We start from the raw sequence: 14191 nt of genomic DNA, 5'->3' as shown, positions 1-14191 counted from the left end.
AAAAAAATAATCGTTTGAATAATCGTGATTATGATTTTTTCCATCATCGAGCAGCCCTAATACCTGGGTTTACTGTAATGAATGCATACATTTACAGAGATATTTAAGCTTTGCTTGAATAATACTTTGTACCTTGTGGAGGATCCATCTTCACCATCCATGCTGTTTGAGAGCTCCTCACTTGTCATTGACCAGTAGCTCAGCGCTGGAGGTGAGGCCTGCTCCACAGAATGCCTGAAAGAAAAAAAAAAGGATGGCAGAATGAATGTTAATTGTTTGGTGTCCAAATAACAAGCAGCCACTGTACAGAGCAGTGAAGCAGCCCATTTAAGCTTAGAGCTCTTTATCCAACAAGTCCAGGGTATTTGTATTGGGACTACTAGGACTTATGAAGATTGATGGACAAGCGTGGACTCAACCCAACTTTGTATTTTTATTTAGTCTATTCTTTTTACTTTTCTTGGCTTTGTTCTGCTAAGACTGAACGTGAATTTCAGTGAGGTCAATAAGGATACACCAGTACATTTTATTTTTGTGCCTGCTTCAAGTTTTCTCTTAAAGCCAAAGGAAAGAAAAGATAATGAAAGGGGGAATAAATACAACTGTAATACACTCTATTACACATGGTTATTCAACATGAACACAAATGAAGCCAGAAGAGTAAAGTTCAGTCTACTAGGAGAAAGTGTTGACGTGCCATCCCACTCTTGTTACATATAAGTGATACTCATTTCACTTTGTACTGCACTGCACAAGACTAGTTGGTATTTTTCCACTTTCAACATACTTTTACTTCTTGCCTAAAGAAATACCCTTTGGGCTAGTGAGTGAAAAGCGTCCGTACCAATGGCTAGTATCCATTGGAGTCGGCCCGAGGTCCAGAGAAGGTCTTCTCTCTGGGATGTAGTAGATGTCCTCCTCTTCATCAGATGCACTCTGTCCTCTACCAGACACTGCATCCCCAATGGAAGAGCTGCCTGACGGCGTGGCCATCCCCTCGATCTCAGTGTCGTCCATCGTGTCATATGAAGAGTCCGCTATCGTCGAACATGACAAGCACACACAGTGCTCACAGGACAGTAGCCTGTCTGTACCTGCAGAATAACACATGGAGAAACGTATAACACATCAGCTTTTAAATCCTCCACCAAGGTGTGAATATGACACCAAACCAGATTTTCAGGTTTCTTCAGTTGGAAGCGTATTCAGCCCGTATCACAGAAAACATTCATTTAGCCTTTTACAGATGTACAGTAGAGAGTAAAGTCAGTCAAAAGTTACTCTCAGATGCCTGTTTTTTCTTTTTTTAGTGTTTATGATAGATGAACATTTACAATGTTGTGATGGCGTTATAACCTTCATTTATTTCATTTTAAGCACAAAGTTAAGGTGGGGGAGGGGGGCAGCTTGTGTGCATACTTAAATATAGCTAAATCAACTGTAAGATGATAACACATAAACTGTAACTCACAGGCTGGAAACCAGCGTAATCACCACCTAACTTTAGGTCTGGAAAGCCAAAGTAAAAGCACGTTTTTAGTGTGTCTTTCTTCTTTACACTAACCCACATCAACTATTATCGTTCAGTCTAAGTCACGGATGTCACATGGACTACTTTTGACATCTTATGGCACTTCAACTTCTCTCTTCCGCATCGGCTCCTCAACGTGTTTTATAACGCGTTTATTGTTCAACGTTATCTAACAGTTAACTAACAGTTAAACTAAGTTACTCTAACCCAGTTTATCTAACCAGTTATGCCTTACAGTTAACTAAGTTATCTACAGCAGTTATGCGTTACAGTGTAACTAAGTCTATTCTAACAGTTATCTTACAGTCTAACCCCTAATAGTTATCCTAACCAGCTTCGTACTCGCTTTGACCAGTCTTACACTAGCTTCTCAGTGCCTAACACAGTTTCTTACACGTGTACTCGTTCGTTAACTCAGTCTTCATGCTAGACGTCTATCCTCTAACCAGTTATACCTTCACAGTCTCACCCGCAACAGAACCAATTCTACACAACAGCGGTCTACAGCTCCTCTACAAGCTTTCTTCTTAACAGTTAACTAAGTTACGTGCCTACACAACACACAGTTACACTCCTGACAGAGGTTTCTACAGCAGTTACCCCCTCATCTCACTGCCGTAAGACGTACCCCTGCCGACAGTCATCAAACCAGCGTTAGCTCGTACGCCGTTAACTAACAGTTATCTGTCCAGTTAATCTGACAGTTTAACTAACAGTTGCCTGTCCCAGTTACTAACAGTTATCTGTCAGCTTATCTGAGCAGTTAACTAACAGTTAGCTGTCAGTTAACTAACAGTTATCTGTCAGTTATCTGACAGTTAACTAACAGTTAGCTGTCAGTTAACTGTCAGTTAGCTCATAACTTTGAATTTAGGAACGAGAACACGCCAGCAGAATGACGCAATGCTCAAACTCAAACCAAAGAAATTACGTAAAATGATGACATTGCTTTGGTAATAGTCCAAAATGTAACATGAATGTAAACGCATACATCATATTACGGGTCATTTTTTTTTACATTTAAGGCATAAATAAATGTTACCTCGTCCGTTAGCGTTGACGTTAGATTCAGGAAGCCAACGTTTCTTCTTCTTCGTTGTCAAGCTCGTGAGTAGCAACTCATTACAGAGCGCGCTCTGCCACCTACAGGCCGGAAGTGAGAAGAACACACAGTCTGCTCAAAAGTACTCTGATCTTTCACTTTACTTAAATTAAAGTAGAAATACCGCAATGTATAGTGACAAGTAAAAGTCCTGCATTCAAGAGTTTACGTACAAATGAAAATATAGTGTAACATTTACTAATAATGTTATTGTGTAGGCCTGTTTGTTATTACTGGTGCCTTAATGTATAAACAGCATTTTTAATGTTGTGGTTTGTATAGGGGAGCTCATTTTACTTTAAACACTGTTGGGTAGTTTAATCTATAACAAGGCACTATGTTTTATGAGTTGACTAATCTTAGACTGCAAGTGACTGTTTTGCAACTGAATTTAGTGGAGAAAACAATAACAATATACAATATAAAAGTAGTAGAGTTTAAGAATGAAGTAAGATACAAGATGTAAAAAATTAAAGTATCTCATTATTGCACATAAGAACAGTCACATACTTAAGTAAATGTGATATGATATACTTTCTACCACTGGAAATTTTAAAAATGCCGTTTATTCTGTGAAAAATGTCTGGACCAACTAAAATAAAAAAGTGCGTATACTCATGTTCATTAATGTAAATAATTATTTTTTGTACTCGTTTCAGATTATTTTAATATTCAACAAACAAAACCTACATGCAGGACTAAGTAAGGAGTCATCAATAGTTTACTACATGAAACAATACCACAGCAAAATGAGACCTACAGCAATAGACCTTTTTCACAGGAAATACATGACGACATCTAACAGTAGGAAAAACACAGGTGTAAATAATAAGATTAATGATGATGGCCAAATCAGCCCTAATTAGTGACCAATGAACAATTTTCCATACTCCACTGGTTGAGCACTGCACTCCTATAACATTGTCTGACTCATGGTGGAGAGTTTAAGACAAATCTTTTCATCTTAATTTCTGATATTAATGTAACTGCAACTTGAGTGTTTGTATTTATTGTCAGCGTAATGCTCCTTTCTTTCTGGCTGGGTATCTACAGCAAAATATGAAGGGAAAAAAAGCAGGTGGTCTTTATAAGAGCTGCACATTTGTTTGTATTTCTTGCTATTTTCATTTCCATTAATGGGTGAAATCCAGTTACATTATCAAGCTTCACACTAGATATTTTACCATCCCTGTATTGATTTATGATTAGGCTATTGATTATCTTGAATGTCAGTGCTGCTGTACTGGCCCCACCCGCCTGCTTGTTTGGCAGCACTTGTCAGACACTATGGTTCTATTGGTTGTTTGTTGCAGACATGTTTCTCTTCTTTCTTTTCACACCATGCTGTGATTTGTTCCCTTGAGCCTTTACATTTTTAATGTAATCTAATGATGTCAATTAAACAATTTGATCCTTTTCTTAGGCGATTTTTCAGCATTTAGGCCTATTTATACTGTGGAATAATGATGAGCTATTTCAATAAATAAAATGCCTTATTTTAAAAAACAACAGTTAAGCTACTTGAAAAAACAAAAGCTGTTCCTAAAAGATAACAAATAAGAAACCAACCAAGTGTGCATGTGCTCAGAGAGTGTTTATTTATTTGTTTTTTCTATGACATTCAGTTTAAAATGTAGTATTTGCAGTACAATGAGTATCCATGCAGTGAATATAGGCTTAGACCCTGAAGCTGTTTACCAATACATGAAAAAAAGAGAGGCGTATGTCAGCATCCTTGTCTCGTTAGTGACCGCTACACTGCGCTTTGTGTGATGGAGGCGTGAGCAGCGACAAAGGCGGCAGGAGAAACCAGTGGCGGGTATGAGGGGTGATTAGTGCCCGGGGGCTAGAGGAGATGCAAAGGACTCATTGTCAGAGTAACCATTGTGTTGCATGGATTAATTAGAGGCTTATGCTGTATTAACATTGTTGCTGTATGGAGAATAAATGGACCGTAAATCTGCCATCAGTGCTCAGTCTCATGATTGCAGAAACAAAGTGGAACCTTCTGCCAATAGGAAAACAAACAGGGAAATCTATTGAAAATGTATTAACATTCACCAACACCCGCACAGACCTGGGCCCGCAGTCGCTGAAACACTTCCATCTTGGTAAATTCACAGTGTCCATGGGACTCCCACTGGTTAGTTGGGTCTTCTTCATGGAGGAGGATGGATTCGGGGTGGGGGTTGGGAAAGACCTATGAGTAAACAAATCACAATCACAAGAAGATAATCTTAGAGAAACTTCTGTTATGCTGTAAATAAGCCAATTTGAAGCTGCAACACATGAGCTATGTTTGTTATGTGACTATTGCAGGGTGTAATAAACTAAATTAAACTATAAAGACGATTATTATATGAACTTAAATTAAATGAATTAGTCCAGAAAGATATTGCTACTATTGTACTATTATAAGAATATTATAGACTATTCTAAATATTATATGGAACAAATAGATTGCTGACAAAGACAAACCACTCCATGAAAATACTATAATATTATATTATTATATTATATCTCTTTACCTTTGGTACATATCAAAAGTTACATATTTCACATTAAAAATACACGCAACCACTAACTTGAATCCCAGGGGCCAATCTGAATTTCCAGGTACACATATTTGAGTATTTGATCTTTGGTGGAACTTAGATTGGACTAAGAGCCATGAGTGACAGAGGGGCCCTAGCCTCAATGATGTGGCCCATGGAAGACCCCTCAAACCAAGAGCCACTTCATATAAAAGTATACCACTTGATACTATTTTGGTTTCCTTCAAATCTAAAAAACTTTCCTATGAATGTGCTTTTTAATTAACTGCTTGTTGACCTGCAGCGCTGCCACTCAGCAAAGCTTTTCACGGACTAAGCTCTTATTCTCATTAAAATCCAGTATAATCTTATCTCCACATTAAGACACATCTCCTGCTCAGACTCCCGCTGTCTCTTTGTGGCATTACCCACCCCTCATACACACACACACACACACACACACACACTTCGCGCGGTGAGGGCTATGACTCCATGTCTGTGTATGAGGGAGGATGCTCAGAGCGAACCCAACCTTTCCAGACACCAGTGCGAAGTGACAGTCTGTGCGTTGTTCTGCTCCGCTCTGGATGGTACTGGGATGTATTTAGGAAGAGGGGTCGGGCAGCAGCGACCCACCAGCATCACCGCCACTGAGCCTGACATGAATGACAAGTAAAAGAGCTCTTTGAAGCGAGCAAACAGCACAGGAATGTGCATAAGTCTGCTGGGCTGCGCTCAGGCTTTCTCAAAGCGACATTTTGGACCTTTTGGACCTACCTCGTTTTGTTTGTAAACAGCCAAACCCAGCAGGGAAGAACTAAGAGAGCCTCTTAATTTTATTTTATTTTTTTAGATTTTTTATTTCTCTTCTTTATTTTATTTTTTTGAAATTGTGCAAAGGGGGGGTTTGTTGGGGGTGTTTTTCTTTTGTCGAGCGTGAACAAGAGACAAACTTCTACCATGGCACTGGTTATGGAGCCTGTGAGCAAGTGGAGCTCCAGTCAGGTGGTTGACTGGATGAAAGGTAAGGCTTCAGGCACGATGAGAGCCAAATAGAAATCACCAAACTATAGCTAGATTGCAGTGAACACAGAGCTGCGCTGCGAGTCCAAAACGCATTTCAACACAGATCCACTCGAGATGCCAAAAGAGAACAAAAACACCTGCTGAGCCTCGGGGTTGTTGTTTTTTTTGCCTCATCGGCATTCGCCTTCAAAAAGGGCTTTTAATTACAGCCTTAAATCGTTTGATCGATTTTTTTCCGGGCAGTTTCAACGCGGAGACGACTTGTCCTTCCAGACCAACATGTTCTCCGGAGCCTAACACATTCAAATGGCACAAAAACGGTGCAAAACCTCTATTGTGTCCCGCGGTGGGTTATTGTTAACGCGGGGCTGCCTCGCAGGAAGCTGGGAAACACAGCGGAGATCCAGTAATTACACACCAGTAATTACCCCTCTCACTGGATCTGGGGTCAGAATCTGTATTTTAGGGGGGTAAAAAAAGAAGAAGAAGAAAAAAAAAAAGGATCAAGTTATCGACCAGGGGTTTTACATGTGCACAGCTCCACAGTATCAGAGCCTGAGCAGCCATCTGTGCCAAATGTTGATCCATGTTCTAAGTCATTAAGAAGTCACAGCTGACTTGGAAAAGCATCCTGTAAAGACGAGTTTAAATAGTTTCAACACCTCGCAGTGCACTGAAACCCAAAGTGATGCGCATCCATTAGTGTTTGAGAGCATATTGGCGCTGGCTTCAAGTTAGACATGTTTAGAGCGTTTCAGTGTAAATCACAACATCGCTTCAAATGTAAGAAACATGCAGCAGACAAATGAGACTCAGATGCACACATAGATCCGGTTTTGTGATGAAGCACTCCAAACTGTAATTACTGGAGGTCTGGACATTCAATTTAAGTTGGAGAGATTAACATGCAGTTGTTACAATTAATTAATCATGGATAAGATTTGTTGTTCCTCAGAGGGAAAACTGTCTGCTCAAGACTTATGAAGGGCCTTACACAAGCCTATCAGGGCACAGATAACTTATTATATATGCTGCTTTATTGTGTCTGTTTGCATTACAAAGTGATTACTCTTAATATCCAATATGCACAAAATGTGAGTGGAGATGTTACACATGTGGATTTATCTGTTAGTACAGTAATTGTTTCAGTATTGTGTGTTGTTTTGCAGAGCCACGTGCTCACGTGTCAGGCCACAGCCCTTCAGAGACGCTCTGGGTGAAACATACACATACATCCTTACTGCCTCAACACACACACACACACACACACACACACACACACACAGCCTTAGTCATAATTCTAAGCCTGAAGGCCTTTTTCTGCTGGCTCAGACATATTATGATTGCAAAGATCAGACCTCTCTTACTATGAGTTGTGTGTCACAAATTGTACCTGAGTCTGATGCTGTCTTTTAAACAGGGTGTTTTGTGGGTATTCTGGCTCAGTAAAGACACAAAGGGCAAGTCTTTAGCCTCGTGGAGGATTTATACAGACCAAGGGGACACAATGGGATGGTAGGATGTGTAGAAGGGCAAAGACAGAGTGACCACAGCAGTTCACATGAGATCTAAGATGACCTGTAAATAAGCTGGCAGCACAAGTGATAAATGTAAGGAGCAGGAAGCGGAGATATGAGAGAGGGTTCTTCAGTGTCCCACATCTGACAAGTGGAGCAGAGACGATTCTGTGCCCAGAGCCCAGTAATGGTAATTTAAAGTGAGGGACAGAGAGAGAGCGAGAGACACTGAGAGACAGTGAGAGAGAGCGGGGGTTTCATCCTTGTCTCACATCCATTCTCAGCTCCTGAGGACTGGCAGTGTTTTGTTGTTAGCATTCACAGGTTCCATTATTAGCGTACCGCTCCGTGATGTCACTGGAGGCCAAATAGGGGCACCCTGTGACCTTCCCACAATCCCTCTCTCCACCCCCCTGTTAGTGTTTTGTGTGAGCAAGACGCTCTATTCCCAGCTGCGACAAAGCCGCTTTAAAGGCGAGATTCTCGTCACAAAAGAGAAAAGAATTCCAGCTTTGACTGAGTGCACGATAGCTGTGCAAACACATATGATAGGCGTATTTTCAGAGTTGTGTTTATGAATTGTATGTGAGGCACAGATCTAATGCAAGCTTAGTATAATCTCTTCCCGACAGTGTGCATTAACATAATTCATGTTTTGTGAAGTATATCAGTTTCATCTTTGTTCTGCTGCTCTGTCAGTCTTTCTTGTCTGTGTACACACACATACACTGACAGTGATCAATGACAAGTCGGATTAATATAAATCCATGATCACAATGTTAACAGCATTAAATACCTCAAATTACCAGCGGATTATCTAGAATGTAGATCAGGATGTGTCAGTGCTGTGCTTTTAATTTCTCCTCAGTGTGCCTGATAATCTGACCCGTGCGTAAAACGGACAGGAAAATTGATGTAGTTGAGACTCAATCAGTGAAGTATCCAGAGGGGCTTTCAATTACGTGGTGCTACAGCCAGAAGTGTAAAATAAGATATGGCATTTCAGTTTCTGTAGCATTCAGAAACAGTATGTTTGATGTGAGTCTATACATCACCGTCAAAATAGTGCTATATGATGCTCTACAATATTATTTAAAAATATAACATCCTTTGGGAGGTTTTTAATTAGTGCTAATAGAATCAGCAGATAGCTATGTTTGCTCGATGTGTCATGCTCCCATGTTGCCGGTCTTTAAAAAGCATCATGTCCTCTCTTCACTTATTTCTTTATTTGCTCCTGCTGTGGTCAGGGAGAATCCCGGCCAAAACCCTGCTTCATGGTTTCTATAGCAACATGGGGAATACTTCATTGACATAATGAGTCTCAATTAACTTGGTAAAGAGGCTGATTAGTTAAGCCTTTAAATTTTATGCAAAACCATGAAACTCCCTATGTTTCCTCTCCACCGTTTAGCTGCCAGCTAAACCCGGTCTGAATGCTTGATCAGGTTTAGGCACAGCACTCAGTCACATGTACATGATTGGTCCGCAGCGATGAAAAGACGAGATGAGCGAAGAGTTGTCAGTGTGTATGTGTGTGCGTGTGTGTGTATGTGTGTGTGTCCCTCTCTCACTGAGAAGATGGAAACAGACCGAGTTTATAGAAAAAGCCTTACAAAGGCTTCTCTCTCTGTCTCCAAAAGGACAGCCTGTTATAATGACACATTTTAAATGACACTGTAAAGCATATATATGTGTATATATATATACTTGACAATTAATCCAGTAGTTGTAGTTGATCAACATAAAATGTATTGGCTTAAAGCATATATATATATATACATTGCTATAGTGCTCCTGATGGCATTGGCAACAATCCACCGCGAGTCCCATTCCCAAGCTGTCAAATACTGACACTTTGGGACCTCAGCAGTCAACTATCTTTCTAAGACCTTTTTATAAAAGTTATATACTGCAGCTTTAACTATTATAATAATCGATTAATTGTTTATGTCATTTTTTAAGCAAAAATGGCTAAAATGTACTGCCTACAGCCTCTCAAATGTCAATATTTGCTTGTTTTCTAAGCCTCCTATAGTAAAATAAATATCTTCGGGGTCAATGTCAATGTAGGTCAGATATACCAAAGAACTGAATACGCACTTTGGGCTTTATGAAATTATGATGGACATTTTTCACAATTTTTGTTTTTTTCAAGAAACTGATCGGCTTGATATGACAGTGAATAAATGAATTTGCCATTAGGTATCTGTAACATTGTGCATCCAGTATACAGGGTGAACACAATATCATTAACACCATTATTTATACAGTGTATGAGTCCAGTACAATGCTGATAAAATAAAAACCACCTGTGTGCAGATTACAAGCAATTTTTGTTGACTTTTGTCTCAGTGAAGGGTTCAATTAGGACTGTGGTCATTCTAAAGTATCTTTTGTGGTACTGTTATATTAGATTGGATTGCTTTGTAAAATGTCCTGATTTTATATGCTGTATGGTGTCTGCGTTGGCCCAGTTTCCAGTTTTGAACCTTGGCTGATAAGGTAAAAACCGTTGATGCAGACAGAAGATGCAGAATCATTCAGTTATAGTCTGCTGTACTTCATCGACTGCTTCACTAAAGGACTTCACACCTGCTGCAGTAGTGAAAGATGTAAAACAAGCTGAGCAGAGACACACAACCCCTTTTTAGTTCAAAGCTTGTTCTAGTTTAAAGCCGAAAATGCACCTCAGGACTGTTGATGAGGGGGAATCTGTCAGATTTCTTGTCTGACACGGACTGTTTCACACTTTGGACATAACAAAATACAACCTGGGCTCATGCTTTAGAAATTTACAGCACATATTTTGGCAAGAAAAGCCCTATTAGAACACATTATGCAAATGGAGGTTTTCACAAGAAATCTGATACCGCCAGCAAACATTTTCACTTTGTTGAGCTGTACTGAAAGTTTTCCCGTCGTCTTGTGTGGTTCCCTCAGGCCTGGACGACTGCCTGCAGCAGTACATCAAGACCTTCGAGAGGGAGAAAGTAGGGGGGGACCAGCTGCTGCGTATCACCCACCAGGAGCTGGAGGATTTGGGAGTGTCCAGAATTGGCCACCAAGAGCTCATACTGGAGGCTGTGGACTTACTCTGTGCTCTGGTGAGTCCACGTTTCCCACGCTGTCTTCCCACTACTCTGTACTGTCACTCAAACCCCTGCTGTTGGATGAAGTTATGTGCCTCCTCATCTTATCAAGTACTTTAAAAATTTGCTGGATTAACCCCAAAAATGTGGTGTCTCTAGAAAATAAGGTTGTTTTTTTTAGTCCTGAGAAACTAATTTTGATGTTTTGTCAAAAGAAACAGAATATTCTTACAAATTAGGCCTTCAAACACAGCAGGGAAAATACTTTAATTTAAATCATAAAAAAAAAAGTTTTCACAGCAAATCTTGGTCCCCCTATACTTAGGATCAGCATATCACTGATATGAGAATAAATTAATTCTGATTATGCAGATTTCCTAGTTTTATAAATTACAACAGTCTGTGCTTATAGGAAATACACGTAATTAGGCTGGAAAAACCTTCACAACTTGTTTAGATATACAGTCTAAAGCTTCACCTCATTCAGCTACAGTTGAAATAAGATGTTTTTAAAACTAAAGACTCTGCAGATAAGATCAAATGTGAGAACATTATCTCAGATTGGATTTTATTATCAGTCTATTTGTCTTTGGTCTGTAAATACTGAGAATCACAATCAGCCCTGTGTGACCCTGCAAGATCAGTAAATAATGAGAGAAGTGATGCCAGTTAATAATCTGACCAAAATATGCTCTGCAGGCAAATCTTGTCATCAGTGCTAACATGGATTACAGCCTCCTCTTCAAGTGATTTCTGCTCTTAGTCTCAGGAACACAAGTTTTGTGTGTGTCAGCATGGTAGACTGCTGCTCTGCTGATGGGCTGATGTGCTGCTGGAACACTGAAAGCTTGATATTTACACGGCTTGTGACACTCACTCAACGTGTCCCTGCAGCAACCACAGACCTGCGTTACTTTCAGGTCAGCAGGATCACAGCGACATAAGAGAAACCAGTGACAATGTAAATTCCTGTTCAGGAGAGTCTCTTCTTCCAGTGTGAAACCCTGTAGTTTCTGATAGAGGAATGTAACACACTCAGTTTAGTCAAAGATTTTTTTAGTAAAGTCTATAGGAAGAAAATTCTACAGAATTTTTTTTATGCCTATATTTACAGTACTGGAAAAAATCTTAACTCTAGAATACTTTAATTGTTTTTCCAGTTATTCATTGGTGTGTTATAGTTTGGGATCTTTGTTAGTTGATTTAGGCATCTGCTAACTGTTTAAAATTCATATGTTATTATCTAATTAGGGCTACAACTAACAATTATTTTCATTATCATCTAATCTGCAGATTATTTTATACATTTTTTAATTACAAAACAAAAAAATAGGGGGAAATGTTACAATTTAACAGAGCTTAAACTGACTTCTTCAAATTATTTGTTCACGATATAAAACAGAGAAAAGCAGCAAATACTCAAATGAGAGAAGCTGAAAACAGACAATATTTGACATTCATTTTTTCAGCTGTTCAGCATCTACCTGCTAGTACCTACGGTAGCTACCATGTGCTGAGTTTTATTCTTCGCGGTGCAATTAAATTAAATTTCTATGTTAATGTAATGTTAATCATATTTGAGGAATATTTTTTGAAATGGTTATACCAGAAAAAAATATATTGATTGTCTTTATCAGTACTGAGCATTTATAACCAATTTGCTGCTCTTATCCCAAAATGTATATCTGTGTTGGTGTCAAATATAAAAGGAGAAAGTGGTAGAGGATAAATGAGAAGTAGGAGTAAAAGGAGAGATGGTGGAATAGAGATGAAGATGTGTTAGCACAAGACACACATAGAGAGGCTTGGATGGAGATTTAGTGGACTGAGGTCACAGATGCAATCTGAATCTAAAGTCCTCTCATCCTGCATCGCTGCACGGGGGGCCATGCTTCAGCCCCAAAGCTCTTTACGTAACTGGGATTTAGTTTTAAGTCTCTCAGGCACTGCTGTATTAAATATGATTAGTGGCCCTCCTGCCGCGCTCTCCCCTCCCAAGAAACTCTGACGTGACAGACGCCCACAGGCCTGCACGTGCAGTTCGCCATTCAGGGTAATGAGTGTTCTGCTGTCCCTAGACATGCAAAGTGACAGCTGGAGGGGATGGGTCAGTGGTTTCGTTCCTCACATGTTTTTCATATGAGCAGCATCTTCTGTAGTGTGACAGGGTGGACTCCTCTGCCAGTGGTCTTTTTGTTCACAGAGCAGTGTGGCGACAACAATTGGTTTCAGTCTCCACGCTGGAGAAATTCTTGGAATGCATCGCACTTAAAACAAACACTGACAAACTGATAAAACAGAGCAAATTTACTCTCCTCTCTCCTCTAGAATTATGGGCTGGAGACTGAGAATCTGAAGACTCTTTCTCATAAGCTCAATGCGTCTGCCAAGAACCTGCAGAACTTCATCACAGGCAGGCGGCGCAGTGGCCATTACGACGGCCGAGCCACTCGCAAGCTGCCCAATGACTTTCTTACCTCCGTGGTGGACCTGATCGCTGCGGCTAAAAGCCTTCTGGCGTGGCTGGACAGGTGAGATTTGCAAAAAGGTGCACCTGTAATACATTTAAGTGTGTTAAATCGCATGTGTAAACAATTATATACACACATAAATACATTGTAATATACACACGCTGATTTGTTTATGCACAGTGTTTTCATTCAGTCTTTGAAGTTCAGTGTGTTACAGTAGCAACACTGGTTTAAACTAATATAGTCTCTTGTGCAGGCCCTAAAGTTACTTATTATAGTGGTAACAGTACGGACTGCTTGAATTTTACATTTTCTTTACATTTTACATTGGTCAAAAATAACTTGCAGCAGATTAAATATATAAAAATTGGCTTCAAAAAGGAATGAGGCAATCCTGTTGTGTGTTTTGGGGGGATTCTTGTAGGTTTTTACCACAGTACCATAGTTTTGTTTTTTATGTTATGTTCATGACCAATCAGCTGACAAGAAAAGATGAGTAAAGGCCTTATATAAGTAGATTTCGACAGGGTGGCCAAAAAGGCACTGAGAAAGTCTATTTATATATTGCTTTATCCCTTCGTTCTCTGAGGAATTGTGCCAATGTGTTTGCGTCTGTTTGTGTGTTTGATGAATTTGGATGTTCAAAGCAGAAGCATTCAACAGAAATAACAAAGTGAATTGCTGTTTCTTTTCCCATATAATCATCATCTACAGAGGCTACAGCATCTATTCTAATTAAAATTCCATATGCTGTGTTTCATTTCCATGTTTTAATGCATCATTGTTGACAGAATTACATTTTGCAGTTTAAATATGACTCTGGAGTCATGTTTAATGCGCTCTGGAATACAGAGACAAAATGTGGAAATGAAAATAACTGTAGCATGTATTGGTGAGTTAACAACAGATAATCTTTAC

The 14191-nt window shown here is 39.6% G+C and overlaps 2 protein-coding genes across 2 annotated transcripts in view; one reads left to right on the top strand and one right to left on the bottom strand.

Moving 5' to 3' along the window:
• Positions 1 to 5830, bottom strand: part of nlrc3l1 (NLR family, CARD domain containing 3-like 1) — a 9432-nt gene extending 3602 nt beyond the window's left edge. The window contains exons 1-5 of the mRNA XM_035666901.1: positions 5700 to 5830; positions 4711 to 4833; positions 2574 to 2674; positions 845 to 1094; positions 133 to 234 (exon numbers count right to left, since the gene is read on the bottom strand). Of these exons, the coding sequence (XP_035522794.1) occupies positions 133 to 234; positions 845 to 1094; positions 2574 to 2674; positions 4711 to 4833; positions 5700 to 5830 (707 nt within the window). The remainder of the gene's footprint in view (positions 1 to 132; positions 235 to 844; positions 1095 to 2573; positions 2675 to 4710; positions 4834 to 5699) is intronic.
• Positions 5831 to 6077: 247 nt separating this feature from the next.
• The window catches only part of LOC118331455 (connector enhancer of kinase suppressor of ras 2-like), a 28107-nt gene continuing 19993 nt past the window's right edge, over positions 6078 to 14191 (top strand). Inside the window, 3 exon segments of the mRNA XM_035666407.1 lie at positions 6078 to 6191; positions 10654 to 10817; positions 13131 to 13420. Of these exon segments, the coding sequence (XP_035522300.1) occupies positions 6128 to 6191; positions 10654 to 10817; positions 13131 to 13420 (518 nt within the window). The 5' untranslated portion in view covers positions 6078 to 6127.

This window comes from Morone saxatilis, unplaced genomic scaffold, assembly GCF_004916995.1.
Source record: "Morone saxatilis isolate NCDOM2014 unplaced genomic scaffold, NCSU_SB_2.0 Contig20, whole genome shotgun sequence".
Taxonomy (NCBI): domain Eukaryota; kingdom Metazoa; phylum Chordata; class Actinopteri; family Moronidae; genus Morone; species Morone saxatilis.
The sequence above is the reverse complement of the archived record's forward strand: the minus strand, read 5'-3'. Positions and strand labels throughout refer to the sequence as shown.